At 37.0% G+C, this 26,057-nt stretch overlaps 1 protein-coding gene across 2 annotated transcripts; it reads left to right on the forward strand.

The window, feature by feature from the left end:
• Nucleotides 1-19,504: 19,504 nt before the first annotated feature.
• On the forward strand, nucleotides 19,505-25,350 carry LOC131044970 (metal transporter Nramp6.2). 2 transcript variants are annotated; one of them, XM_059219888.1, is made up of 13 exons: nucleotides 19,511-19,643; nucleotides 19,882-19,960; nucleotides 20,285-20,325; nucleotides 20,441-20,519; nucleotides 20,607-20,711; nucleotides 22,182-22,291; nucleotides 22,441-22,622; nucleotides 22,894-22,963; nucleotides 23,260-23,399; nucleotides 23,522-23,654; nucleotides 24,394-24,525; nucleotides 24,617-24,712; nucleotides 24,797-25,350. In XM_059219888.1, exons 1-13 carry the CDS (start codon nucleotides 19,539-19,541, stop codon nucleotides 25,058-25,060), a joined length of 1,536 nt encoding a protein of 511 aa, XP_059075871.1. In that variant the 5' UTR covers nucleotides 19,511-19,538; the 3' UTR covers nucleotides 25,061-25,350. The 2 variants fall into 2 exon arrangements, with proteins under 2 accessions (XP_059075869.1, XP_059075871.1); XM_059219886.1 differs by lacking the exons at nucleotides 23,260-23,399; nucleotides 23,522-23,654 and having other exon boundaries at nucleotides 19,505-19,643.
• The last annotated feature ends 707 nt before the right edge of the window (nucleotides 25,351-26,057 follow it).

Raw genomic sequence — 26,057 nt, forward strand, 5'->3', positions numbered from 1 at the left:
AAGACTTTGATTCTTTGTCTTATGAAAAACCACCTTCTCTTCCTGAAATGGTTGATCGTTATGGTCGTGGTTTTCGCATTTTTGCTAAGCATGGGTATCATGGAAATGGTTGCGGTGCTCATGAACAAGGGATAAAAGTTCCTCTAGAGACTAATTTTCACAGTTATGCCTTTGGACTTGGCTATAATCCCTACAAGCGCACTAAAGCTTCTAAAAGACCATGCATTAGTGTTAATGTTATTTCTACATCTCTATCAATGCAACACCCTGAGTATATTGATGGGGATCCTTCGTGTGCTTGTGCTTTTGACGTTTTCCCTACTGATGATGCTTTAGCTGAATTTTTAGGAGCATATGACACTCTTCCTCGTTATCATCACAATAGGGGACTCCCTTATTGTTTGAACACTAAAGCCTACTTTGGAAAAGAGACGGATAATGATGAGATTGTGAAAGAATTCCCTCAGCTAAAGGATACTCCTCAACAAAGTAATCTTCTCATAAGTGACACCATTGATGTTAAGATGGACCCTTGCAATAAAGAGAAGGTTATTAAAATTGGAAAATGTTTGGATGAAGAGGAACAAAAACAATATGAAGATTTATTGCATGAATTCCCCGAGATCTTTGCTTGGACATACTCTGACATGCCTGGTATAGATCCTAAGATTGTTACTCATAACATTGTCTTAGTTCCTGATGCTAAGCCCGTGAAACAAAAGATTCGAAAAATGAATCCTAAGGTGGCTCTGCTTGTTAAGGCTGAGATTGAAAAGTTATTGGAGGCTGGATTTATCCGCCCTATTGATTATTCCCCGTGGATTTCAAATATTGTCGCTGTGGCTAAACCAGATAACAAAATAAGAATGTGTACCGACTTTCGGGATCTAAATAAGGCTTCTTTAAAAGATGATTTTCATCTTCCAAACATTGACATGATAGTTGATTCTACGACAGGACATGCCTTGTTATCCTTCATGGATGGTTTTTCAGGATACAATCAAATTTTTATTAACCCTCAAGATCAATTCAAAACCACTTTCACCACTCCTTGGGGTACGTTTTGTTGGATAATGATGCCTTTTGGACTTAAAAATGCCGGTGCAACTTATCAACGAGCGATGACCCTTATCTTTCATGATTATATGCATAAGATTTTAGAGGATTATGTTGATGACATTTTAGCCAAATCCTTTCTTCGCATGGATCATATTAAAATCCTTCGTCAAATCTTTGAAAGAATTCGTAAATATCACATGCGCTTGAATCCCCGAAAATGTGTTTTTGGTGTGGATAGTGGAAAACTATTAGGATTCATAGTTTCGCATCGTGGGATTGAGGTGGACACTAAGAAAATAGATGCTATTGTCAACATGCCACCTCCTAGAAATGTGTCTCAACTTAAAAGCTTACAAGGAAAGATTCAAGTCATTCATAGGTTCGTGTCTCAACTTGCGGATCGTACCTTTCCTTTTACTCAACTCCTTAAAAAGGATATCACTTTTCAATGGAATGAGGATTGTCAGCAAGCATTTGAAGATTTAAAAGTGTATTTGGCTAGTCCTCCTATTCTTCAACCTGCCGAACCTTCTAAACCCTTCCTTCTGTATACGGCTACTTCCTCTCATGCTCTTGGAGCATTATTGGCACAACATGATAAAGATGGTAAAGAATGTCCGGTTTATTACATAAGTCGTACCTTACTCGATTATGAGACCCGATATTCTGCGATAGAAAGACAATGCTTGGCCTTGGTGTTTGCGACTTAGAAATTGAGACATTATCTCTTAAACTTGGAAGTCCACGTCATGGTAAAGTTTGATCTGTTGAAGCATCTTTTCTCTAAAACTGATTTATCAGGACGCCTAGCTAAGTGGGTTATGATGTTAACTGAATTTGACCTTAAATTTGTTTCACAAAGAGCAATTAAAGGGCAAGCGTTGACCGATCACCTAGCTGAGGCCCCTTCACCTTTCTTTGTCCCTAACCCTGAGTCTTTTCCTGATGACTTCATTCTTTCTATAGAGAAAGATGAAACTTGGGAGTTATACTTTGATGGCTCTAAGTGTCGTACGGGATCAAGGGCAGGTGTTGTTCTGATTTCTCCTACAAAGAAACCCATTCCCTTATCCTATCGTCTAAATTTCCTGTGTACCAATAACATTGCTGAGTATGAGGCTCTTATAGCGGGAATAAAAGCAGCCTTAGCTCTGAACATAAAACACATAGATATCTATGGAGATTCGCAATTGATTATAAGACAAGTAACAGGAATATATCAAGCAAAACAAGACAAATTATCACAATATAAAGACCTTGCCATCTCTTTATTACAAAAATTTGATTCTTATACCATGGAACCTGTTCCTCGAAAAGATAATCGACATGCGGATGCAATGGCATGTGTGGCTTCTCTTGTATCTTTAGAGGACCCTGTGGTTGATCTTAAATTTTTTATTCACAACCTTATTTCTCCAGCTATTGTAGATGATCCTAGTCTGGTAACATGTTGTGACTTTATAGACTTAGATGAATGGTACTCGCATATCGTAAGATATTTGACCGATGGTACCTTTCCTGATTCCGCTAATAGAAACACTAGGGCTAGAATCCGCAAGCTGTCCGCTAGATATATCATTCTTTGTAATGTCCTTTACTGAAGGGGTTATGATGGTCTTCTCCTTCGCTGTCTTAACAAATCAGAAATCCCCGTTGCTCTTGAAGAGGCACATTCAGGTGCCTGTGGGGGGCATTTTGGAGGCAAATCCTTGGTTCATAGATTGCTTCGTATGGGATACTATTGGCAAACTATGCAGAAGGATTCTTTTTCATTTGTTAAGAAATGTCATCAATGTCAACAACATAATAATCTGATTCATGCTCCTGCCCAAGAACCCCATTCTCAAGTAGCTTCTTGGCCTTTTTCCACATGGGGTTTGGATCTTATTGGTAAAGTCTCTCCTCCTTCATCTCAAGGACACACCTTTATTATAACCGCAACAACTTACTTTACGAAGTGGGTAGAAGCTATTCCCCTTCGCTCTACCACTGCTGAAGTGATTTGTCAATTTCTTCTAGAAAACATCATTTCTTGATTCGGGATACCTTCTACTATAATCTCAGATAATGGGACATCATTTAAGAACAAGGATGTGAAGAAATTCCTCGAGAAGTATCATATCAAACATCGATTTTCTACACCATACTATCCTTAGTCAAATGGTCAAGCCGAATCATCCAATAAAATAATCGAACAAATTCTTCGCAAAATCGTGAATAAGCATGGTGAGGATTGGAGTAACCAGCTAATCTATGCTCTTTGGGCTTACCGAACGAGTGTGCAAATTGCTACGGGAACTTCTCCTTATAATCTTGTTTATGGTGCTGATGCTATTATGCCTTTAGAGCTAGAGATTCCATCACTTAGGGTTTCTCTCAAAGGTATAGTAGATGGTGACTCTTATAGAGAACAACGACTTCAACAGCTTGAGATGCTTGATGAACAGCATATAAACGCTCTTGAGCATATTCAAGCGTATCACAAAACTCTACAACGAAGCTATAATGATAAGGTTATTCAACGTTCCTTCTCAGTAGGTGACTTAGTCCTTTATGAGAATCAGCGCAATGTGAATGCCTTACCTGTAGAAAAGGAAAAATTTAGTCCTAATTGGCTTGGACCATATATCGTTATTGAGGATTATGGATCAGGTGCTTACAAAATAGCGGATGTAGATGGTACGCCTCTTAAAGAACCTACAAATGCTATGCACTTGCATAGATATTATGCTTAATTCTTCATTCCTCATTTATCTTCTTTTCAATTCTTCAACATTGGGTAATATGTTAGCATATCTTTGTTAGAGCAAAATAGAATTAAATGTTATGATGTTTAATCTATATTGCTTCGCTCTTGACAAGCGTGTTTCCTTACTTCATAGTTTGTCTTGAATTCATTTATGTAAGTTGTAAAAGATTTACATTTCCATTATGCTAGCATATTATACAGTGTCTTTATGTGTTAAGTAGAATCGTATCATGTGGTGTTTAAGTTCAAAATTAAATCACGTTAGTTATATGATTCTTAGACTTAATGCATATTTCTTCTCTATCATCAATGTAGTACTTGATTAAATATTTAATTAAGTCACACATGTATCAATTTAATCATGGTGCATTGAGAAATCAATCACATGGAAATTAAATTCTGAACATACATGTACATTTACCAAATGTATTAGATTTAATCAAAGCAAAATATACATTGTTTTAAGCATTAAAGATAACACATTTGAGACAAAAGAGAAGCATGTATATATACATATATATATGTGGATCGTATACAAATATAGGTCACTATACATCCAAAATTTGACCTCTCCTACATCATAAAATCATCTCCTATCTCTAGGACTAGTGGCTGGAGAGTGTCGACTGGACGCTCCCTCCTGATCTGGCCGTGAAGGTGGACCCATGGGTGTGTAGCGCGATACAGACCGTGAGTGACTCCAAGAGGAAATCCTACGATCCCTATCCATAAGGATCGTGCGATAGGTGGTAGCCTCGGCCTAAGCTGCTGCTAGATCTCGCCGCGCCCGCTGAAGGTCCTCTGATAGGACTCTCTCTCTCTCCCTCCATATGTCTACCTGAACTTGGAAAAAAATTCCTCATGCCGACCCGCGTTCCCCTGAGTCCTATAGGCAATCTGTGAGGAACTGGGGATTTGTGCTATCGTGGAAATGTCTGTCACTGCCTGCTGAATCAGGGAACGCCACTCTTGCACATTAGCTATGGCAGTAGAATAGATTTTTGTATTAGTACCATTCAATATCATCAAAACATTAATAATCAATTTAAACCTACTATACTTGGGTCTCCCTCACGCCAGTAGGGATCATGATACAGTAGCATCTTTGATTGGGATCTACTAGGCTCCCCTCGCTCGACTAATCTGTGCACGATGGGTGTAGGCTAGATGGTACTAGGAACAAGTCTCTGTATTGCCTCATGTTCCCCCTGTTGGGGAATAAGAGGAGGATCCAGAGCTGTGGTATCATCCCCTGAATGGTGAGGAGCTGCATCTGACTCCTCCTCATCATCCTCATCCTCATCTGCATCCTCATTCTCCTCATCATCAGTTCTCTCCTCCTCGTCCTCATCTGTGTCCTCCTCCTCCTCGGCGCTGGGCTAATCGCCTGTAGGTGGATCAGGATCTCCCACCTCCTCATGACCCTCTCCCTCCTCTGGCTCCTCTGACCTGGATCCCTGGTCCTCATCTTGGTCTCCATGTCTCCATGGGCCTGGATGGCCTGTCGGGTGATCCGGTGGAAAGATAGGACCTGGATATGATCTCATAAACCATGAGACATACCGGCGTTGTGCTCCAGGCTCTGCAGAATAATCAGTGGCTACATCCTGATCAGATCCCTCTATATCTGTAGTCTCGATGTCATCTATTGTCGGTCTCGCTACTGCTCTAGGTCTGGGAAGGACCCGTGAGTGTCGAGTATAGATGGGCACATCGGCTGGAACACACTGCTCTAGCCCGAACTGCCTCCGTACTTGGTCAAATTAGAAAGGGACTATGATGTGTGAATATCATCCCTGCAGTAGGCAGTTCCTCTGTAAGCATGCTAACTGTCTCTCCATCCCATCCCATCTGTGCATCCCCAGGTAAGGTCTCCACACTGTCACCTCGGCTGTCAGTCTATCAAAAATCACTCTCCAATATAACAGATCTCCAAATCTCCACTCGCTGGTAAGTGGATAAGCAAACACCCTAGGTCGCTCGCTAGCAAAGCCAACAGCCCTGGTGCATGTGAAGTGCTCTAAAATCCATACCTACAAAAGTGTGCATATCATCAAACTGCAACCCTATCCAAATACATACTCCTCCAGGTCGTGATAGAGATGTGCAAGCATACTCCGACCCCAAGCATACACTCTCCTGTGTCTCTCCATTGCTCTGATGCACCATGTGAGACCCCCATGCATGTGCGTGCCTCGCCCATTAGGGCAGACGGCTAGTGCTATGATGGCGATCATAAGATGTCTCAGAAGGGGTACCTCCCCTGTAGGATGTAAGAGCCAGCTGACCATGATACGACCTCTCGTCTCGCTCGGCATGACTCTCCCTATGCAATATACCTACTCCCTCTGATGATCCTCTGCTGACCGATCGGTCACGTATGTAACAGTCGCTCCTCTGATAGGAAGACGAAGTATACGGTACACATCCTCGAGTGTAACTGTCAGCTCCCCTACTGGAAGATGAAATGTGCATGTGTCTGGATTCCATCGCTCCATCAATGCCATCAGCATTGCAGGATGGAACCGAATGGCCGGCATGAGGATTGCATACCATAATCCCACGATCGATAATGTGTCTCTCTCTGCCTGAGTCAGCCACGGAATCTGATCTCGCAAACTGCGAAGAATATGTCCCGTTGTATGCTCTCTCATGTATGGGAGGCCCTGCAACACAAAAACATAACTGTAATCAATACTCGATCATCAAAATCGCTCATGCAAACTGTCGAACATCGTATGCCAAGCCCTGATTGGGACCATGGCGCCCTGTCAGGGACCATGGCACCCTGTCAGGGACCATGGCGCCCTGAGGGGACCATGGCGCCCTGTCAAGGACCATGGCGCCCTGGGGGGACCAGGGCGCCCCACAGGGACCATGGCACCCTGGGGGAACCATGGCGCCCTGGGTGGGGCCCGGGTCAGCCTTCAGGGCCCGCAAACGATCACAGAAAAGTCAAAATGCGGAAAATCAAAAGTCAAATGTTCAGTCAACTCACCTCGTCCAGTGGCTCGTCGTCAATCATGGCCTAGCGCAGGATCTCAACCCTCGTGGGATGCTCCAGTCGTCGTGAAGGCATGATGATGGCTATGTGGGCTCTGCTGCAATGAACAGTATTCAGAAAACAACAAAGTGACATATGCAAATGTCACTTTCAAGGTATATACTTTCATTTCTTTATCTTTACCTTTCAAACCCTAATTTTCCTCTTTCACTAATTTCATCATAACTTGAGTTTGGGAGATCCGATTTTCAAACCGTTTGTTGTGTAGGAATCATATTTTCACTCTCCTACTCTCGGGATGTTCCAAAAAGTGCTCTGAGGAAGCCTATTTAGTGAACGTCCCTCATCAATGCTCTCTTATACAATTTGTCGCAAGTAAACATGCTACCCTGTTTCACCTCCCTGATAAGCAAGTCGAAACAGGGGGGGGCATATAGCTACTCACAAATTTCATCACTTTGTTTAGTAAGCATTAGGTGATTTTGTGATCTAACGTGTGTTTTGTAGGGTGCGGTTCCTAACTGTGTACTGTAGATACCGCTGGGGGCTTCGTCCGACAACTTATGGATATATCCTTTTTCAAATGATGTTTACTTTTCTGTACTTTAGCTTGCATATGCACGTAGTACTCATATGACCGCTAAAGTGGGGGCTAAATGTAGCGTCGTAAATTGTACGCACTTGCTAGGGTGGTACAATTTCACACCTAGTTTAGCACCCGCCTTAGTGCATTTTACATTTTGCATTGCATTTCTCCTTTAGCACTTAATTAATCAAATTAATTAGGTCTAAGGTCCTATTTCATCATCCTTCACATCATAAAGTCGGGCCCTTTCGTTAAAGTGTACCCCTTTTCATTTTATTCCTCCAATACATCATCTAATCAAAAACCCTAATTAAGTCCTATTTCGAACTTGGGGGCTTGATTTCGGGGGTCAAAACATCTCGAAATCACCTGTAACTTCGGGATTCTCTCTAAAATCATCATATCTGACGGCCCTGAAAATTTGGTGAAAAGTTGTCGGGACCGTGGCGCCCGGAGTGCACACGGTCCCGGACATTTTTCCCAAAATTTTAGGAGCGCGATCCAATCATAAAATAAAGCTTAACCCCAAGAAATTGGCGGGATATTCAATCTCTAGGTCGGCCAAAAGACGAAATTGCGACCTAGGGTTTCATACATAAGAGCTCTCTTTCTTCATTTGAAGGGATCGGATTTTTGTTTCCAGGAACCTCATATGCAGCGAAAGAGAAGATCTTTGAAGACTTCAACATCTTACAACATCCCTCTATCAAGCATTTATCAATTCCATTCATCCATTTAGGGCTTGGAAGACATTGAATAACAATAGGAGATTACCGACTGAAGATTGGCTTGTACCTCTCCCTTGAGGGTTGGGTATGATTTCATGTTGTTTTCATGTCTTTGCATAAGCTTCAATATCTCATTTATTCATGCTTTAGATCACTTTGCATCTTGATTTAGAGCATTTACATTATCATTTACAAGCAATTAGGGTTTACTTTCTAGGTTGCTCTAGTTTGCTTTCTTGCATTTTAGGACCTTGCACACACACTAGGTCTGCACACACAATACATTTTACAAAACAACTTGGCTATTCGTGGAGGTGGAAACCACCGAAGTGGGGGTTTGACTAAGGCAAAACCCTATATAGCCGCCCATACACCCTTTTTTAGATATAAGTGCAGGTTTCGGGACTCGGACGACGCCGCAGGATACAGATCCGGAGAGAACAGGTCGAGACAGCACTCTGCATCAAATTGCAGAGCAAAAGACTGGGATAGGGGCGCTAGGCGCCCTGGTCCTGCCAGGACAGGGGCGCTGGGCGCCCTGGTCCCTGGGATAGAGGCGCTGGGCGCCCTGGTCCTCCGGACAGACAGCATTTTCGACAGTTTCCGACAGTGTTCCAGAGTGCAAAACAATAGTTTCCGGTGCAGTTTCAGGTGCAGAATTAGGACAGTGGCGCCCGCGCCCCCGTCCCGAACATTTTCAGTCCGATTTTGACTCCGGGTACGCATTTGCATTCTTGTTTTATCCTTGTGTTTACAGCTTTCCATTGTCTAAGTTCAATTCCGCAATCTTGTTGTTAGTTCATACTTACATTTTAGGGTTCGGAATTGGGCTTGCATAATCTTACCTTTCAATTACAACAAAGGAATAGAAACCCTAATAGGTAGCCCGTGGCTCTCTCTTTCAGAAAAAGAAGTAGCCAATTGTGCGATACCTCTAGGCTCTTTCGTATTCCGTAATGTGTGACAAGAGGTAGGATTAGGACATGATAACCTAGTCTCGCTTTTTCCCCCACACAATATGTTGCATGTTAGACCTAGCAAAAAGCATGTCATCAACATAAAGCAATAGGATAATATAACTACCATTATACAATCTCTTAAATTATACATAATGATCAGAATGACATCTATGATAACCGTGTTTAGCCATGAAACTATCAAATTTTAAATACCATTGTCGGGGTGCTTGCTTTAGGCCATACAAACTTTTCTTCAACCTGCACACCAAGTTCTCCTTACCTTTGATCTCATTTCCCTGTGGTTGCAACATGTAAATTTCCTCCTCCAAATCTCCATGGAGAAAAGCTGTTTTGACATCTAATTGTTCAAGATGTAAATCATCTGTAGCCTCAAGACTAAGTATAGTTCCAATTGAAGTCATTTTTACAACTGGAGAAAATATTTCATCATAATCTATACCCTTTTTCTGTGCAAAACCTTTTACCACAAGTCTGGCCTTATATCTTTTCTGACCTCTTTCCTCCTCCTTCAGCCTATAAACCCATTTGTTAGGCAAAGCACTTTTTTCTGCAGGTAAAGGGACTAAGTCCCAAGTCTTATTTTTCATCAAGGAGTCCATCTCCTCTTTCGTGCCTAGCTCCCACTGTTGTTTGGCATCCACCTGCATTGCTTCTTCATATTCTTCAAGTTCACCAGAATCAGTTAATAAAATAGAATACAAAGAAGGAGAAAATCTTTCAAGGGGTCTACTTGACCTCGTAGAATGTCTAACACTTGCAGGAGTTTGTGGGACAATCTGTTGTTGCTGAGCATCAAGTACCTATGGCATTTCATTTTCAGGAATCTCATCCAACACCACATATTCTTGTTTGTCCTGTTCATGCTTCTTTTCCTGCATCTGATCTTTATACATAACCTTCTCATTGAATATAACATCTCTAGCTATAATTATTTTCTTATTTCCAAAATCCCATAACCGATAGCCATATTCATCTATCCCATATCCAATGAAGGTACATTTCTGAGATTTAGCATCAAGCTTGGTTCTATTTTCTTTATCAATATGGACAAAAGCTTCACAACCAAAGGTTTTCAGAAAAGAATAATTTACCTTTTTACCAGTCCATGCCTCCTCTGGATTACCACCATCCAAAGGGGTTGAAGGTCCTTTATTTATCAAATAGACAACAGTATGTACAACATCTGCCCAAAAATGTAAGGGCAATCCAACATGCAATCTGATACTCCTTGTGCGTTCCATGATAGTCCTATTCATTCTCTTTGACACACCATTTTCTTATGGAGTTCCTGGAACTATCTTCTACTTTCAAATTCCATTTAAGGAGCAGTAATCTTCAAATTCTTTGCTGCAATACTCACCTCCATTATCCGATCTAAGACACTTCAACATTTTTCCTGTCTCATTCTCAACCAAAGCTTTCCATTTCTTAAAAGTTTCAAAAACATCTGATTTTTGTTTTAGGAAATATACCCATGTTTTTCTGGTTGAGTCATCAATAAAAATAACATAATAACAAGAGCCACCAAGAGATGATACCTGAGCTAGTCCCCATACATCTAAATGCACGAGCTCTAACTTCTCACTCTTCTTCTCTTTCCCAACCTTGAGAAATCTGACTCTTTTTTGTTTACCATAAACACAGTTTTCACAGAACTCTAAATCAATCTTCTTTAGTCCTGGCAATAGATTTTTGGAGTGAAATATTTTCATCTCTTTCTCACTCATGTGCCCAAGCCTATGGTGCCACATTATCGAATATGTTCTTGCAACATCTATTGTTGTTGTCCCTGTAGTAACTTTATCTGTAGCAGCTAGGGTAGAGTAAGTGTTACCAATACACAGATATAATGTGCCTACCTTCGCACCTTTAGCTACCACTAATGATCCTTTAGTGACCTTCCACATACTGTCTAAGAAGGTAACTATGCAACCTTCACTACCTAGTTGCCCTGCAGAAATTAAATTTCTTCTTAAATTAGGAACGTGTCTTACCTCCTACAGACATTAGTCATTTCCATTCTGCAACTTGATCTTTATCTTTCCTTTTCCAACAATTTGACAAGGCTCATCATCACCCAAATATACCTATCCAAAATCACCTTGAACATAATCTAGAAAATATTTTCTATCGGGTGTAGCATGAAATGAAGCCCTAGAATCTATTACCCAAGAATCATTAACATTATCCAAACATAAGATTAAAGCATCTTGTAAAGTATTACTTGCAATATTAGCTTCCTTACTGTCATTTTCTTTTTTGTCTCCTTCTTTGTTTTTCCAAGACCAACAGTCTTTCTTTAGATGACCAGGCTTTCTGCAGTACCAACAATCTTTCTTTCCTCTAGATTGAGAACATCCTTTCTTTGACTTCCCTCATGACTTCTCATTCCCAGGGCCTTTTCCTCTTTCCTTTGATCTTCCTCTGTTCTCCACATTCAAAACACTACCCGATGATGTTGGAGTCTCACCTGTGCTTTTCCTTCGCATTTCCTTGCTTAGGATAACACCAACAATATCATCAAATACCAAAGTATTTTTACCAGAGACAGAGTCACTTACAACCATAACCAAGCTATTCTAGCTTTCTGGCAAAGAACATAAAATCGAGAGAGACCTAACCTCTTCTACAAAGGTAATTTTTACCGAAGACAGTTGACTGGTAATTGTATTAAACTCATTTAAGTGCTTTGCTACAGATCCCCCCTCACTCATTTTCAAATTAAACAAACGCTTCATAAGAAATACCTTATTTGAAGCTGAGGGTTTCTCATGCAACTTTGCCAATGTCGCCATCAAATCTACAGTCGTTTTTTCTTCTGTTATATTGATTTCTACAGACGATGCAAGACACAATCGAATGGATCCCAGTGCCTTTCTATCTAGAATGTCCCACTCTTTATCTGACATTATGGTTGCTTTCTTTGCCTTTCCTTCCAATGGCCGCCACAAATCCTTTTGATACAGGTAATCCTCCATCTGCATTTTCCATAATTGGTAGTTCTGGCTGTTAAACTTTTCAACCTTGAATTTGGAATCCTCCATTGCTCCCACTCAAATCTGAGAGTCCTGCCAATTTACAAAAAACCTCGCTCTGATACCAATTATTAGGATTTCAAGCAGATCCGAAGCAAATATGAACTAACAATTATATGCAAATTTAAATACAAAAGATAAAGAAATAAAATAGGACACAGATAACACAGAGATTTAAGGTGGTTCACCTAGAATGGGTTACGTCCACCGTACACAGTCGTCCAATCTTTCTTATTATCCAGCAAAAATAGTACATCAACCTTACAATGCCTTAAGCATCCCAGCCACTTATAACATGTTTTTTTAGGGCAAAAACAAAGTCGACCTTTTTAGGGTTTTATTACAATGGCGATTTTCGTCAACAAAAAAAAATACCCAAAAAATTATTTTCTCGGGGGCTCCCACCCCCGAACCCCTGCCCGGGGCTTGGCCCGGCCCCGGACCCCGGCAAGGATACGTGTTGAGTGTATAGTACTTTGTTGATCAGTCGCCACATTTCAACATTAACTAGGCACATAAACAATCCTTTTAGTGTAGTGGGTTTTGAAAGGTGCGGGACCACTTCTTTTGGTATTATTTTCTATGCTAATATTGGCAAGATAGATGTGTCAAGTAGGTTGGAGAAGGTTCATTCAGAGATTAGGGATGATTCCCCTCCTCTTCATGAGGTGGATTTGTGCATAGATCCCCTTTTCTTGAGTTTGTTCTATGTGAATATTATTGGTGTGATCACATTTGGTGGCATGGGAAGATAAGTAAATTTTTTATTCTATGGTATCTCTCACTCTTACAAGTGTTTTGAAGCCTAAAAAGTTGTTAAAGTTAAATATATGAAATATCTAGAGATCTTGAGCAAATTTTTTAAATGACAAATCTCCTATTTTTCCATACTCTAAGCATAATTTCTGTTGCTCCCTAGAATGAAACTTAGATGATAAGAGACTCCTCCTTATGATCCCAAATGTAGTTGTTGAAAATATTTTTCTAGGTTGGAAAAATATCTTATCAATAAGATCTCATGCATTAGGCCTAGTACAGATGTAGTTAGAAAATGACCTATGAAGAAGTAGAGACCAAGTGACCAATTTTAAATATTGACTCTATTCAATGTTTTATTTTTGTTTTCCTTTCTGAACTATGAGGAATATGTCATGACCCTCTTGGGGTTCTTGGTTTCTTGATCAAACTAGGTTGTTCCTAAGAAAATGGAAACTAGGTTTTGATCCAAAAAAGGAGTATATTAATAGTGTGCCCAATTGGGTTAAACTTGTAAGCCTTCCATTGACAATTTGGGATGATAAGGTTATGATTTGTATTGCTAACTCTTTCATTCAACTCATACCTTTTGACTTAGTACCGAATACAAGAAATGTTTGTCTATAATTTGGTAGATTTTGTGTAAATGTAGATGTGAAAAAGGAACTTATAAATTTAGTCATTTTATACCCAAATTATGGAGCTTAGGTGCAATAAATTAAGTATGAGTCTACATTGATTATTTTCCTAAAGTGCAACAAGTGCAACTATTTTTGTTGCTTGGTAGGCTACTAGGTGGTTATAAATTATTTGAAAAGAGGGAAAAAATGGATTTGTGCTCCTCCAATTAATGATGAGGTGGTTTCCTTAGAGAATAGTAACATAGACAACCTTAGGATAAAAAACATTGATGTGCTTGAGTACCCTTCAATGGGCATGATTTTCTCTAATGAAAGTTTGGCTTCTCCAGATGTTAACCTTTTAATGGAGGAGGGGACTATTTACCTTGTGGTAGTAATCTTGATTTCTCTCTAATAAACCATCTCTTGCTAGGGAAAAAATGAAAGATGTAAAAGGGAGTCTTAACATTTCTTCTAGCTCAAGATTTCCAAGAAGCACTTTGATGTCTCCTAATTCCCTTTCAAACATTAAAGAAGAAAGAAAGGTAAGGAAGAAAATCTACTTTAGCAACTAATTGTACATAACTGTTGGATAAACTATTATTGAGAAACTCCACAATATCTCATTTTTCAGTGTGCATGCTCAATAATATTCCCTCCCACCTGGCCTCCCATTACCAGTTACCCACTCCTACCAGACTGTGATTGATTTTTCAAGCCCAGTTCCCTATCTCCCGAGCCAACTCTCTTCTCAGTTTTCTAATGATGGCACATGTTTAGGGCTCTTAAGAGCTTTATGGTTTTAAGTCACCTAAGTAGTCCTTTTCTAGATAGTTCATTCTATGTTTTTTATCTCTTTCCCATTTTGTATGTTGTTTTTATCTTTTTAGTGTTGTGTCTATAATTGCTAGTATGTAACCTTGGTGATTTAAGCCCATGGTATAATCTCTCTATTGGTTTGTGGAAGTTTAGCACTATACCTATTCTTGAATTTGTAAAAGAGTTTGTACCCTTCCAAAATCTACCTTTCCCCTTTATAAAAGAATATATCTACTATTATCAATTAATGTAACCTTATTTATATACATCCAATTGATATCTACTTTTCCCTTAAAAAATTAACCAAAAACAAGAAATCACAAAATTAATAAATATGTGTAAAGAAAATTTTTAAGTAATTTGACACTACATAAAATAAATATGCCCAAGGCTAGTGAAAATGAAACCTTGATTGGTATGGAAAATTTAACGTTTAACCCTTATTCTATAATACAAATTAAATATACTTTGATTTTTTCTAATTTTCTTTGAAAAGTGATTTAAAGATTTTTTTTTTGTATAAGTACAATGCAACATCGATCTTCTAACCTGTGAGGTATTGCAGAGAACTTGGGTTACTTATATTCTGTGTTGAATGGCTGAGGAAGACGTTGTAAGGCCAAATAGGCATTTGGAGATAGCCCATGGTACTTCCACCGATGAGGTTGAGAAGTTTCAATTTGTAGACTCTATTGACAAGGTCTGCAAATTTCATTGACTTGACTAAAATATTTAACTTTGGATATTATTGAATTGTTCTTCAGAGAACTATTTCTTCACTTACTCTAATTTTATAAGAAAAGTAATTCATGTAATAATTATGTATATCATAAGGATTATATATACACATTGCCTTTCAACTTATCATCCATTCTTAACTATGTAAGTCGAGAAGGCTAGAACTCTTGAATGAACAAAAGTCATGAGATTAATCAAATTTATTTTAGACCTTCCCATTCAGTTGCATTTATAAAACATATAACATGTCTGATGTAATTTAAGCACATTGTCAGAAAGATTGCACACATTAGATAGTCAAAGCATAATTTTGTGCATAGAATTTGTTGAGTTTCCTTAATAATAAAAAATAATATAGAAAACAAGAAAGATACAAAAACTTAATATACACTCTAGTATTTCTCATGACGAAGCTAGATTATAGGTAGACTAATAGATAAATAGTACATTTCCCAGGCTATAGGTCTATATTTAATTTCTTATCTCATTTAACTAGTGAATTTTGAGTATGGAATCGGTTAAATATTTTAAACAACAACCTTGCATTGGATAGATGAACTTCCAAACACAAGTATTTATTCTATGTTTAAAACAAAGAAAAAGAATAAGGAAGATCACTTATCTTATTGCTCCCTCCTCTTAATTCCTTTGAGTGATTATAGAATACCCACTTCCTTGCTCTTTATTTCCTGTATTCCTTCTTTATTTGCACCCTTTTAGACTTAACTAAATTACCCCTAATAGCCTAGCCCTCTTCTCCCAGTTCACTAGTCATGCCCTTTATAATGAATTGCGATTATTTATTGCACTCCCTTCAAACATTATTTATTTATGATTTAGCACTTAACTAAATTGTTTATGTTAATGCCATATCACTATATTATTTATTACACTTGGGCTTAGATATTTAAACAACATTTAGCTCTATTAATTAGCCAGACTAAATATTAACTAGATCTTATCATTTGGATAATTATGAATTATTTATAATTTCTATTATGCATGTCCAATATAACCTCTAAGGTATGGGGTGTACACAATAAAGAACTTCCTAGATTTAACAACTAGACATGATCATTATGAACAAACACCAATACATATATGGTAAACATGTGTCATTTGAAATTTGAAACTAAATATAATATTCACATAAAAATGATGTAGAATTAATTGAGTGCTAGGACCTTCCTTATTAATACAAGCATAAAGTATACATCACCTTGTACCTTTGCACATGCAAGACAAGTTAATGTTCCTTGAACATACCTAGATGAAAAATAGTGTATGGTTAGTCATGTATATAAACATATCATTTATAGTACAATGCATAATTAGAAATCAAAAGCATTAGAATCATAATATTTAAATATTTATTACAATAGTTTCAATCAACACAAGCAACAATCATTAAACTAGAATTAGATACCAAAACCAAATTAGAATCATAACATCTAATTTTTTAGGAAAATGGTCTTGGTTAATATGGAAAACAATTCTTAGGTTTCTATCCTATTTTAAATTATATTAGAAGTTTGAATTCCTAATAATAATTAAGTTTTGGAATGTAACATAAGGCATATCAAATTTGGTGTCTATATCATTCCAAGAATATTCTTTGATCATAAGACTAAATATGTCACAGGGGTATGATTGGCTGGGCAATATCATATCACGTGTGTTCATATTGGGAGGTTCAATATCCCAAAAATGAGGGTACAATATATTTTCCTATTGGTGAAAGTAGGGGGGTTTTTAATTCGAGCTATGAAAAAATACAATATTTGGTGAATATAGGGGGGCTTTTAATTTAGGTTGTGTATTGGGAAGGGGTGGAAAAAAAGGATTCTAGGGCAATATTCTTTGAAAATAGGGGGATTCTTTAGCATGCCATGAACACACGTGATATAACCCAGGTTCACTAAGTGAAGCCCTCGTGAAATATGCTTGTTTATAGTTACATTCACATTTAATTTATTATAAGAATTAGAACTAAAATATACAATATTATCACATTAATAAATAACACATAAAAAATTCTATTTAGCAATAGAGTGGACAAGTAAGAAAAGTTATTGTAAGCAAGTGAGAGGAAATTGTTCTTGGCCTAGCTTCAAAGATGATTCTGAAAAGATAAAGAGGAAAAAGAAAAATGGAGTGGATCTTTGGATGAGGAGGAAAAATATACTGATTGATCTCTAGTTCAATTCTCATCTTAATGCTCATTTAATGATGTTATAGCTTCTAGCTTGGTGCCCCCATCATCCATTGATGTCATTGGGAATAAATGTGTCTCTTCTCTAGATGTCTTAATCTTTTATGTTGACTATTTCTGTACACGTGATGGTGCAACAAGCTTTGAATTGAGGGTATCTCCTTTCCTTTATAGTGGCATGCATGGTAGATGTTTCTTTTGATGCTATAATTTTAACTAGGCACATAAACAATCCTTTTAGTGTAGTGGGTTTTGAAAGGTGTGGGGCCCCTTCTTTTGTTGTTATTTTCTATCCTACTAGTGGCAAGATAGATGTGTCAAGTAGGTTGGAGAAGGTTCATTCAAAGATTAGGGATGATTCCCCTCCTTTTCATGAGGTGGATTTGGGCATAGATCCCTTGTTCTTGAGTTTGTTCTATGTGAATATTATTGGTGTAATCATATTTGGTGACATGGGAAGATAAGTAATTTGTTTCTTCGATGGTATCTCTCACTCTTACAAGTGTTTTGGAGCCTAAAAAGTTGCTACATTTAAATAAGTGAAATATCTAGAGTTCTTGAGCAAATGTTTTAAATGATAAATCTCCTATTTTGCCATTCTCTAAGCCTAATTTATCTTGCTCCCTAGAATGAAACTTAGATGATAAGAGATTTCTCCTTATAATCCCAAATGTATTTGTTGAAAATATTTTTCTAGGTTGGAAAAATATCTTATCAAGAAGATCTCATGCACTAGGCCTAGTAGAGATGTAGTTAGAAATTGGCCTATGAAGAAGTAGAGACCAAGTGGCCAATTTTAAATATTGACTCTATTCAATGTTTTATTTATTTTTTCCTTTTTGAACCATAAGGACTATGTCATGACCCTCTTGGGGTTCTTGGTTTCTTGATCAAACTAGGTTGTTCCTAAGAAAATGGAAACTAGGTTTTGATCCAGAAAAGGAGTGTATTAATAGTGTGCCCATTTGGGTTAAACTTGTAGGCCTTCCATTGAAAATTTGGGATGATAAGGTTATGATTTGTATTGCTAACTCTTTCATTCAACTTATATCTTTTGCCTTAGTACCAAATAGATGAAATGTTTGTCTATAAATTGCTAGATTTTGTGTGAATGTAGATGTGAAAAAGGAACTTAAATTTAGTCATTTTATCCCCAAACTATGGAGCTTAGGTGCAATAGATTAAGTATGAGTCTACCTTGATTATTTTCCTAAAGTGCAACAAGTCTAGCTATTTTTTGTTGCTTTGTAGACTACTAGGTGGTTATAATTTATTTGAAATGAGGGAGAAAGTTGATTTGTGCTCCTCCAATTAATGATGAGGTGGTTTCCTTAGAGAATAGTAACATAGACAACCTTAGGATAAAAAACATTGATGTGCTTGACTACCCTTCAATGGGCATGATTTTCTCTAATGAAAGTTTGGCTTCTCTAGTTGTTAACCTTTTAATGGAGGAGATGGAAGTTAGTGGAGGTTGAAGGGAACTATTTACCTTGTGGTAGTAATCTTGACTGCTCTCTACTAAACCATCTCTAGCTAGGGAAAAAATGAAAGATGTAAAAGGGAGTCTTAACATTTCTTCTAGCACAAGGTTTCCAAGAAGCACTTTGATGTCTCCTAATTCCCTTTCAAACATTAAAGAAAGAAAGGTAAGGAAGAAAGTCTACTTTAGCAACTAATTGTACATAACTGTTGGACAAACTATTATTGAGAAACTCCACAATATCTCATTTTTCAATGCGCATGCTCAATAATATTCCCTCCCACCCGGCCTCCCATTACCAGTTACCCACTCTTGCCAGACTGTGATTGATTTTTCAAGCCCAGTTCCCTAACTCCTGAGCCAACTCTCTTCTCAATTTTCTAATGATGGCACATGTTTAGGGCTCTTAAGAGCTTTATGGTTTTAAGTCACCTAAGTAGTCCTTTTCTAAATAGTTCATTCTATGCTTTTTATCTCTTTCCCATTTTGTATGTTGTTTTTTATCTTTTTAGTGTTGTGTCTATAATTCCTGGTATGTAACCTTGGTGATTTAAGCCCACGGTATCATCTCTCTATTAGTATGTAACCTTGGTGATTTAACGTTTAACCCTTATTCTATAATACAAATTAAATATACTTTGATTTTTTCTAATTTTCTTTGAAAAGTGATTTAAAGATTTTTTTTTTTTTTGTATAAGTACAATGCAACATCGATCTTATAACCTGTGAGGTATTGCAGAGAACTTGGGTTACTTATATTCTGTGGTGAATGGCTGAGGAAGACGTTGTAAGGCCAAATAGGCATTTGGAGATAGCCCATGGTACTTCCACCGATGAGGTTGAGAAGTTTCAATTTGTAGACTCTGCTGACGAGGTCTGCAAATTTCATTGACTTGACTGAAATATTTAACTTTGGATGTTATTGAATTGTTCTTCATAGCACTATTTCTTCACTCTGTAAATCTGTAGTAGCAAAGAGATTTTATAAGTCTGCATTACATGCTTTTGGCTTTTAGATTTGAGTAACATCATATTCATATTCTTGTAAGTGCATTCAAAGCAATCTAGTGTTTATTGTTCTGTCATCTAATATGACTTGAACTACATCACAGAAAAGCAAGTGGAAGAAGTTTATAGCTTATTTTGGGCCAGGCTTTCTTGTGTCCATAGCCTACTTGGATCCTGCCAACTGTAAGTAGTTTTATTTCTTTACTTGGGCATATGTTATTATGTTTATAATTTAACTTTTTTCATTTTTGGTTTATACTGTGTGTGATATTTTTCATTGTCAACATTTCAGATCATGTTATATGATTCATGTTTTCAAACTGTTTTTTTATCTTAATGGATCATGTAATATGATCCAAAAAGTTGATGATGAAAAGTATCTCACACAGTTAAATCAAAAATTAAAAAATAACATGATGAACCATAGAAATTACATGACTCTAAATGTCCATAACTTGCTCACTCTAAATGTCCATAACTTGCTCAATGGCTTCTTGCATCTTTCAGTGGAATCAGACTTAGAGGCAGGTGCAAAATACAAGTATGAGGTATGTAATATTTTAATTCACAGATTTCCCTATTCATTCTGAGATTTTGTTTTATAACTCAAAACAGAAATAAGAAGATCTCTAATGATAAATTAAGTTGTGTGCTCTTTTGTAGCTTCTTTGGGTCATTCTCCTTGCCTGCATTTTTGCCTTGATTATTCAGTCTCGAGCAGCTAATTTGGGAGTCGTCACAGGTAAGTTGTTTCAGAATACTTGGGTAAAAACCCACTACTTACAGCCAATAATTAAGTCAGAAGTTAATTTCCCTGCTAATTTTGCAGGCAAGCACCTTGCAGAACATTGCAGAACAGAGTACCCTAGAAAGATAAATTACATACTATGGCTGCTGGCAGAAGCGGCTGTAATTGCATCAGACATCCCTGAAGGTGTGGCAGAAGTAGCTGTAATTGCATCAGACATGCATATTCTGTATCTATTTTGCAAGAGTCATTAGGAATAAAATTAACTTGCACTCATAAGATCGGAATTATCATCAAATTTTGGCTTAAACAGCATATTCTAAGTTTTGACTTGTTTAGGAAGCTCATTTGAAATCACACTTTTCAATGAGTCTTATTGGAGAAGCTAATATAATATTAGATGAGCCAATTAAACACATCAAAGCTTAGAATGTACTTGTTCCCCTCAGCTCTGACATTTGAAGTTTCTGTTGGAATGTGAAGTCAATTAGGACTTTGCTTCCATATATGTCATACAAGTTGTCTTCAATTAGGACTCTGCTCCCACATGTGTCATACATGTAGTTGTGTGAGTCCTACTTACTATATTTAGTAAGTTGTCTCCAACTAGGACTCTGCAACTCACTTGTGTTGACTAAGTAACTGATTAAGTGATTCAAAGTAGAATCATGTTTGACTCTATATGTGTGAGTCCTACTTACTATATTTAGTAAGTTGTCTCCAACTAGGACTCTGCAACTTAGTTGTGTTGACTTAGTAACTGATTAAGTGATTCAAAGTAGAATCATGTTGGATTCTATATGTGTCAACAATAGTCAATAAGATGACTATAGTGGTGGCATTAGAAGGGTTAGAGGTGGTAAATTTGAGAACTTAATTATAGCATTAAGTTTCTCAATTTTGTATATATATAGAGTAGCTCTTCCTCGTTTGGAAAAAAGGCCAGAACATTTTTGAGATTGTATTGTAACTGTTTTTGTTGCTGAACAATACAATCTCAAAACTGTTCTGGCCTTTATTCCAAAGGAGGAAGAGCTACTTTATATATATACAAAAGAAACTTAATGCAATAATGACTCTCTAGTTTTGGAGTGTGGGGTTTTTCACCTGAAAGAGTTTTCCTATGGTAAATCTATGTTCTATTCTTATGTCTTTTCTTCTTTTTTATGATTTATGTTGTTGAATCTAAATGTATGCATGCTGCTGAAATTGTGTTTCAATCTCACGAGATCTTAAATCGCAATCACTTTCTTCTAAGGGTTAGTGTGGGAAATAAACTGTGCCTGATTCCGCTTTATGACATAGTAGTGTGTGTTTGTGTTGGATGTTGGATGCGCATACTGATCTCAGATGGTTTTTCTGGGATGCCCAAATTTCCCAACAGTTTCTACAGTTTTTTTGAGTTATGTTGTAGATTCTGCCTCTGATTCTTTCTCTGGACAAAAAATCATTTTCTGTTTCTTATTATCTTATTGGAATGGCCTTAAGAGTTCCTCTTATATTATTACAGGTCAATTCACTTATTTTGATCATTTGCGCACCTTAATAGCTTCTTTTTTCTTTCGTAATTCACCACTTCAATAACTAAACTCTGTGTTTGCTTGCACCATATTAGTTAACAGTAACTAATGACTCTGTTTGTTTGCACCATATCAGTTATTGGAACTGCTTTTGCATTGGATATGCTCTTTCATATACCTGTATGGGTTGGGGTCCTCCTAACAGGACTCAGTACTCTCCTCCTCCTTGGCCTGCAGAAATATGGGGTATTTATTTTTAATTTCTAACATATATGATATACAGGAAAGACCAGTATTTTATCTTTTTCTTCCTAGTTGCCAGGGGTTGAGCTTATAGATCCCTCTTCAATGATATTTTGAATAACACCTCAGTTCACAAAATTTTGCTGTTACAGATAAGGAAATTGGAGTTAGTAATAACTTTTTTAGTATTTACCATGGCCGGCTGCTTCTTTGCGGAACTTGGACATGTTAAGCCCAAGTCCACAGAGGTCTTGAAAGGGATGTTTGTTCCTCAGTTAAAAGGAAATGGAGCAACTGGTCTTGCAATCTCTCTGTTTGGTGCCCTGGTTATGCCGTAAGTTACACTTTAAAGTGAATTTTTCCCTTCTAAAGAGCCTTAAAAATGATTTGTAAGAGTTTCTGGAGTATATCTAAATTCTATGAGATAGAGTTTATCTCTTTGTTTTATGAAAGATATGAGCGATCTAAGTTGTTGAAATCTAAATATACAGAATTTTCTTCAAAAGCTCTTATAAATCTATCATATGGATTTGAAATCTAATGTTAACTAAGTATGACAATTTCTTCTAATCCCCAACTGAATATGTAGTCTATTTGATGTCCAGGCACAACTTATTTCTCCATTCAGCATTGGTCCTTTCAAGGAAAATTCCTGCCTCTGTTTCTGGAACTGATGTAAGTTGAATTTATGTATTAATTTATGATGTGTAAGTTTAAACTAATCACATTAATTTTTTAGTAGGGTTTATTTATTAGTGTGAAATTAGATTAATAGATTTTATTAATTTTAGATAAAAGGATCTATCTATTTGTAGATGAACCATCATATTAATAAGATCTATCTATTAATGTGATTTTAGACAAACCATCAAAATAAATCAAAACTTTAAAGATACGGTTTAAACAACAAAAACAGATCTATGACCACCTAATTAATCAACTGGTTCTGTTCTGGTGATTGTTAATGACAGACAGCTTGCAGATATTTCTTTATAGAGAGTGCGTTTGCTCTGTGTGTGGCATTTCTGATCAATGTGGCAGTGGTTTCTGTGACTGGAGCTGTTTGTACGATGCCCAATTTATCTGGTGAAGATGCTATTACCTACATCAAAGTGTTCAACATACAAATTTGTAAAATATGGGAGAAAAAAATCATTTCCTTTACTTGGGCTTTGGCTTTAAAGATTCTAAACAGAATAGTAAGCAAAACCCACAATAACCTCGATTAAATCCTTTGCCAATCTTTTCTTCCACATTTCAGAATGCAATAGGAAATTGGAGTTCTAAAATATTTGCAGTGGCGTTGCTGACATCGGGGCAAAGTTCAACGATCACAGGAACATACGCAGCTCAGTATGTGATGCAGGTAAAAACAATTTATAAGCGATTAAGAGAACAGATTTTGATAATTTATGATATTAATCAATGTTGTTTTGTAAAAATTTTATATCAATATTTTGGATCACATTCTATTATCTTTTATCAGGATGGTTGAAAATTACTAACAGATATAAATTTGTCTCTGGAAGCTCTCCACCATCTTTATATTGTTTTTTTTTACTTAAACAACAAACTCTACGCTTTGATTTGCTTAGGTGGTTCATCTGAAATCACACTAATAGATGATTTGTTTAGGTGACCATTTTTATAGACTTAAACATTGTCTAGGTGGCTGTTTCTTTTGACTTAAACAACAAACTCTACACCTCAACTTGCTTAGGTGGTTCATCTGAAATCACACTAATAGATGATTTGTTTAGGTGGCTCATCTAAAATCAAACCAATAGATGCGTTCTATTGGAGAAGCTAGTGCAATTTAAAATGAGCCACCTAAGCAAGTCAAAGCTTAGACTTGCTTAGCGTCTGTTGTTCAAATCATGAAGTGTGATCCGAAATATTGATACAATTTTTTTTTATGCAATCTAATGTATAAACAACATTGATAATTTATAATGCTGATGATAGATCTTGAAGGTTGATTTAAAAGAAATTGACATAAATTAAGAAAAAATAAAAATTCTATGTATTCTATAACATTATGAAGGTTTAGTCTTGAAGACTTTTAGATTTCCAATAAACCATTATTGAAAGAAACGCTTTTACAGGGTTTTCTCGACTTAAAAATGAAACCATTTTATAGAAATCTTATCACACGGGGCATAGCAATCATTCCAAGCCTGGTGGTGGCGATCATTAGTGGGAATTCTGGCACAGGAAGACTTATAATCATTTGCTCGGTATATTTTATGTAACAGTACCCATAGTTGAATGCTTACAGTTAAGTTTGGATATTTTTCAAGAACTAACATTATTAAGCTTTTCATGTAGATGATCTTATCTTTTGAATTACCATTTGCTCTGATACCTTTGTTGAAGTTTACTAGCAGCAAGATAAAGATGGGACCTCACAAAAACTCCATTGCAGTAAGTAGCAATACATTTCCAAAAGTATAATAAAAATTGCAGTTTGGAATGATTCATTCTAACACCCAAAAGTTTGGCCTGCAGGTGACAATTTTGGCTTGGCTCATAGGATTGATTCTCATAGTCATAAACATATTCTTCCTTAGCACAGGATTTGTGGATTGGCTCATTCATAATGATCTTCCCAAGGTGGCTTCAGTGCTCATAGGATTAATTGTTATCCCAGCTATGTTAGTTTACATAGTGGGGATTTTGTATTTGGCTATTCGAGGAGACAAGGAAATTACTTATGTAGCACCAGTAGGATCATCTCGTCACAACAATGAAGGAAAAATTGATCAAATATAGAATCAAAGAATTTCTACTTCTTTGCCTAGTGAAGATATTAGTGGCTTGCAGAAGCCACTAAGTGTTGTATGGTAGTAAAATCCTCAATGAATATTTCCATTGTTTTATCTTTAGTACATGAGAAAAGCAAGGGAAAGTTGGGAGTGGTGTATATTCCATGGGTAGATAACTTATTCTTCTTCTGAAGAGAAAAAAAATACGTCCAAATGGTGGTTTTATTTTCTTCTTTATGTAAGAGATCCATGAGAAAGACTAGCTGGCATTGAATGATGACCACTAACTTACGTAGAGTTTGTGTTTGATGTGCAATTATGTGGTATGGTGTTTCTCTCAGTTGGTTTTAAGATAAAAGGGGTTAATAAGGCTCTTACCCTTATAATGGCAGAGGTTCACATAAGTTGTTCAAATGTATAGTTACAATAAAGTTGTTAATAATTTAATATATAATAATTAAACAATTTCATAACTAGTTAGATAGGAAGTTTCAAATCTTTAATTCTGACATGAGATTGAGATACATGCAAGTTAGAAGACCTTTCTTACTCCCAGGACTATTATCTAGGAAATCACAACATCCAAATCCATGGAGTTTGGAGAAGTGGGGAGGTGAAGCCTTCATCAAGGTGTAATAGGGAACAACTCATGAGGAGAGAAGCCTTCAATAGGAGAGATCAATTCGAGTAGATTTAACCACACTAAGCAATGGAGGAGTACCAACATCAAAAGTGGGAATAGGGGAAGAAGAAAAGATAAGAGATTCAAGTAACATTAGAGGGACCTCCACATTAATAATCATAGAAGACTCAAGATCCTTCGAGGTAGAAATAGCATCAACCATGTCCATAGTGAGATGTTTGTGAACACCATTCTTCCACTAAGATGAAAACCTCAAAATATTAATGTGTGGGCAATTAGACACCAAATGACCCATGGCAAAGCACCTCCTACACTTGTAGGGGATTGGTTTGACAGATTCATTCTAAATAGACAATGGCTG

Source organism: Cryptomeria japonica, chromosome 1 (assembly GCF_030272615.1).
Source record: "Cryptomeria japonica chromosome 1, Sugi_1.0, whole genome shotgun sequence".
Lineage (NCBI taxonomy): Eukaryota > Viridiplantae > Streptophyta > Pinopsida > Cupressales > Cupressaceae > Cryptomeria > Cryptomeria japonica.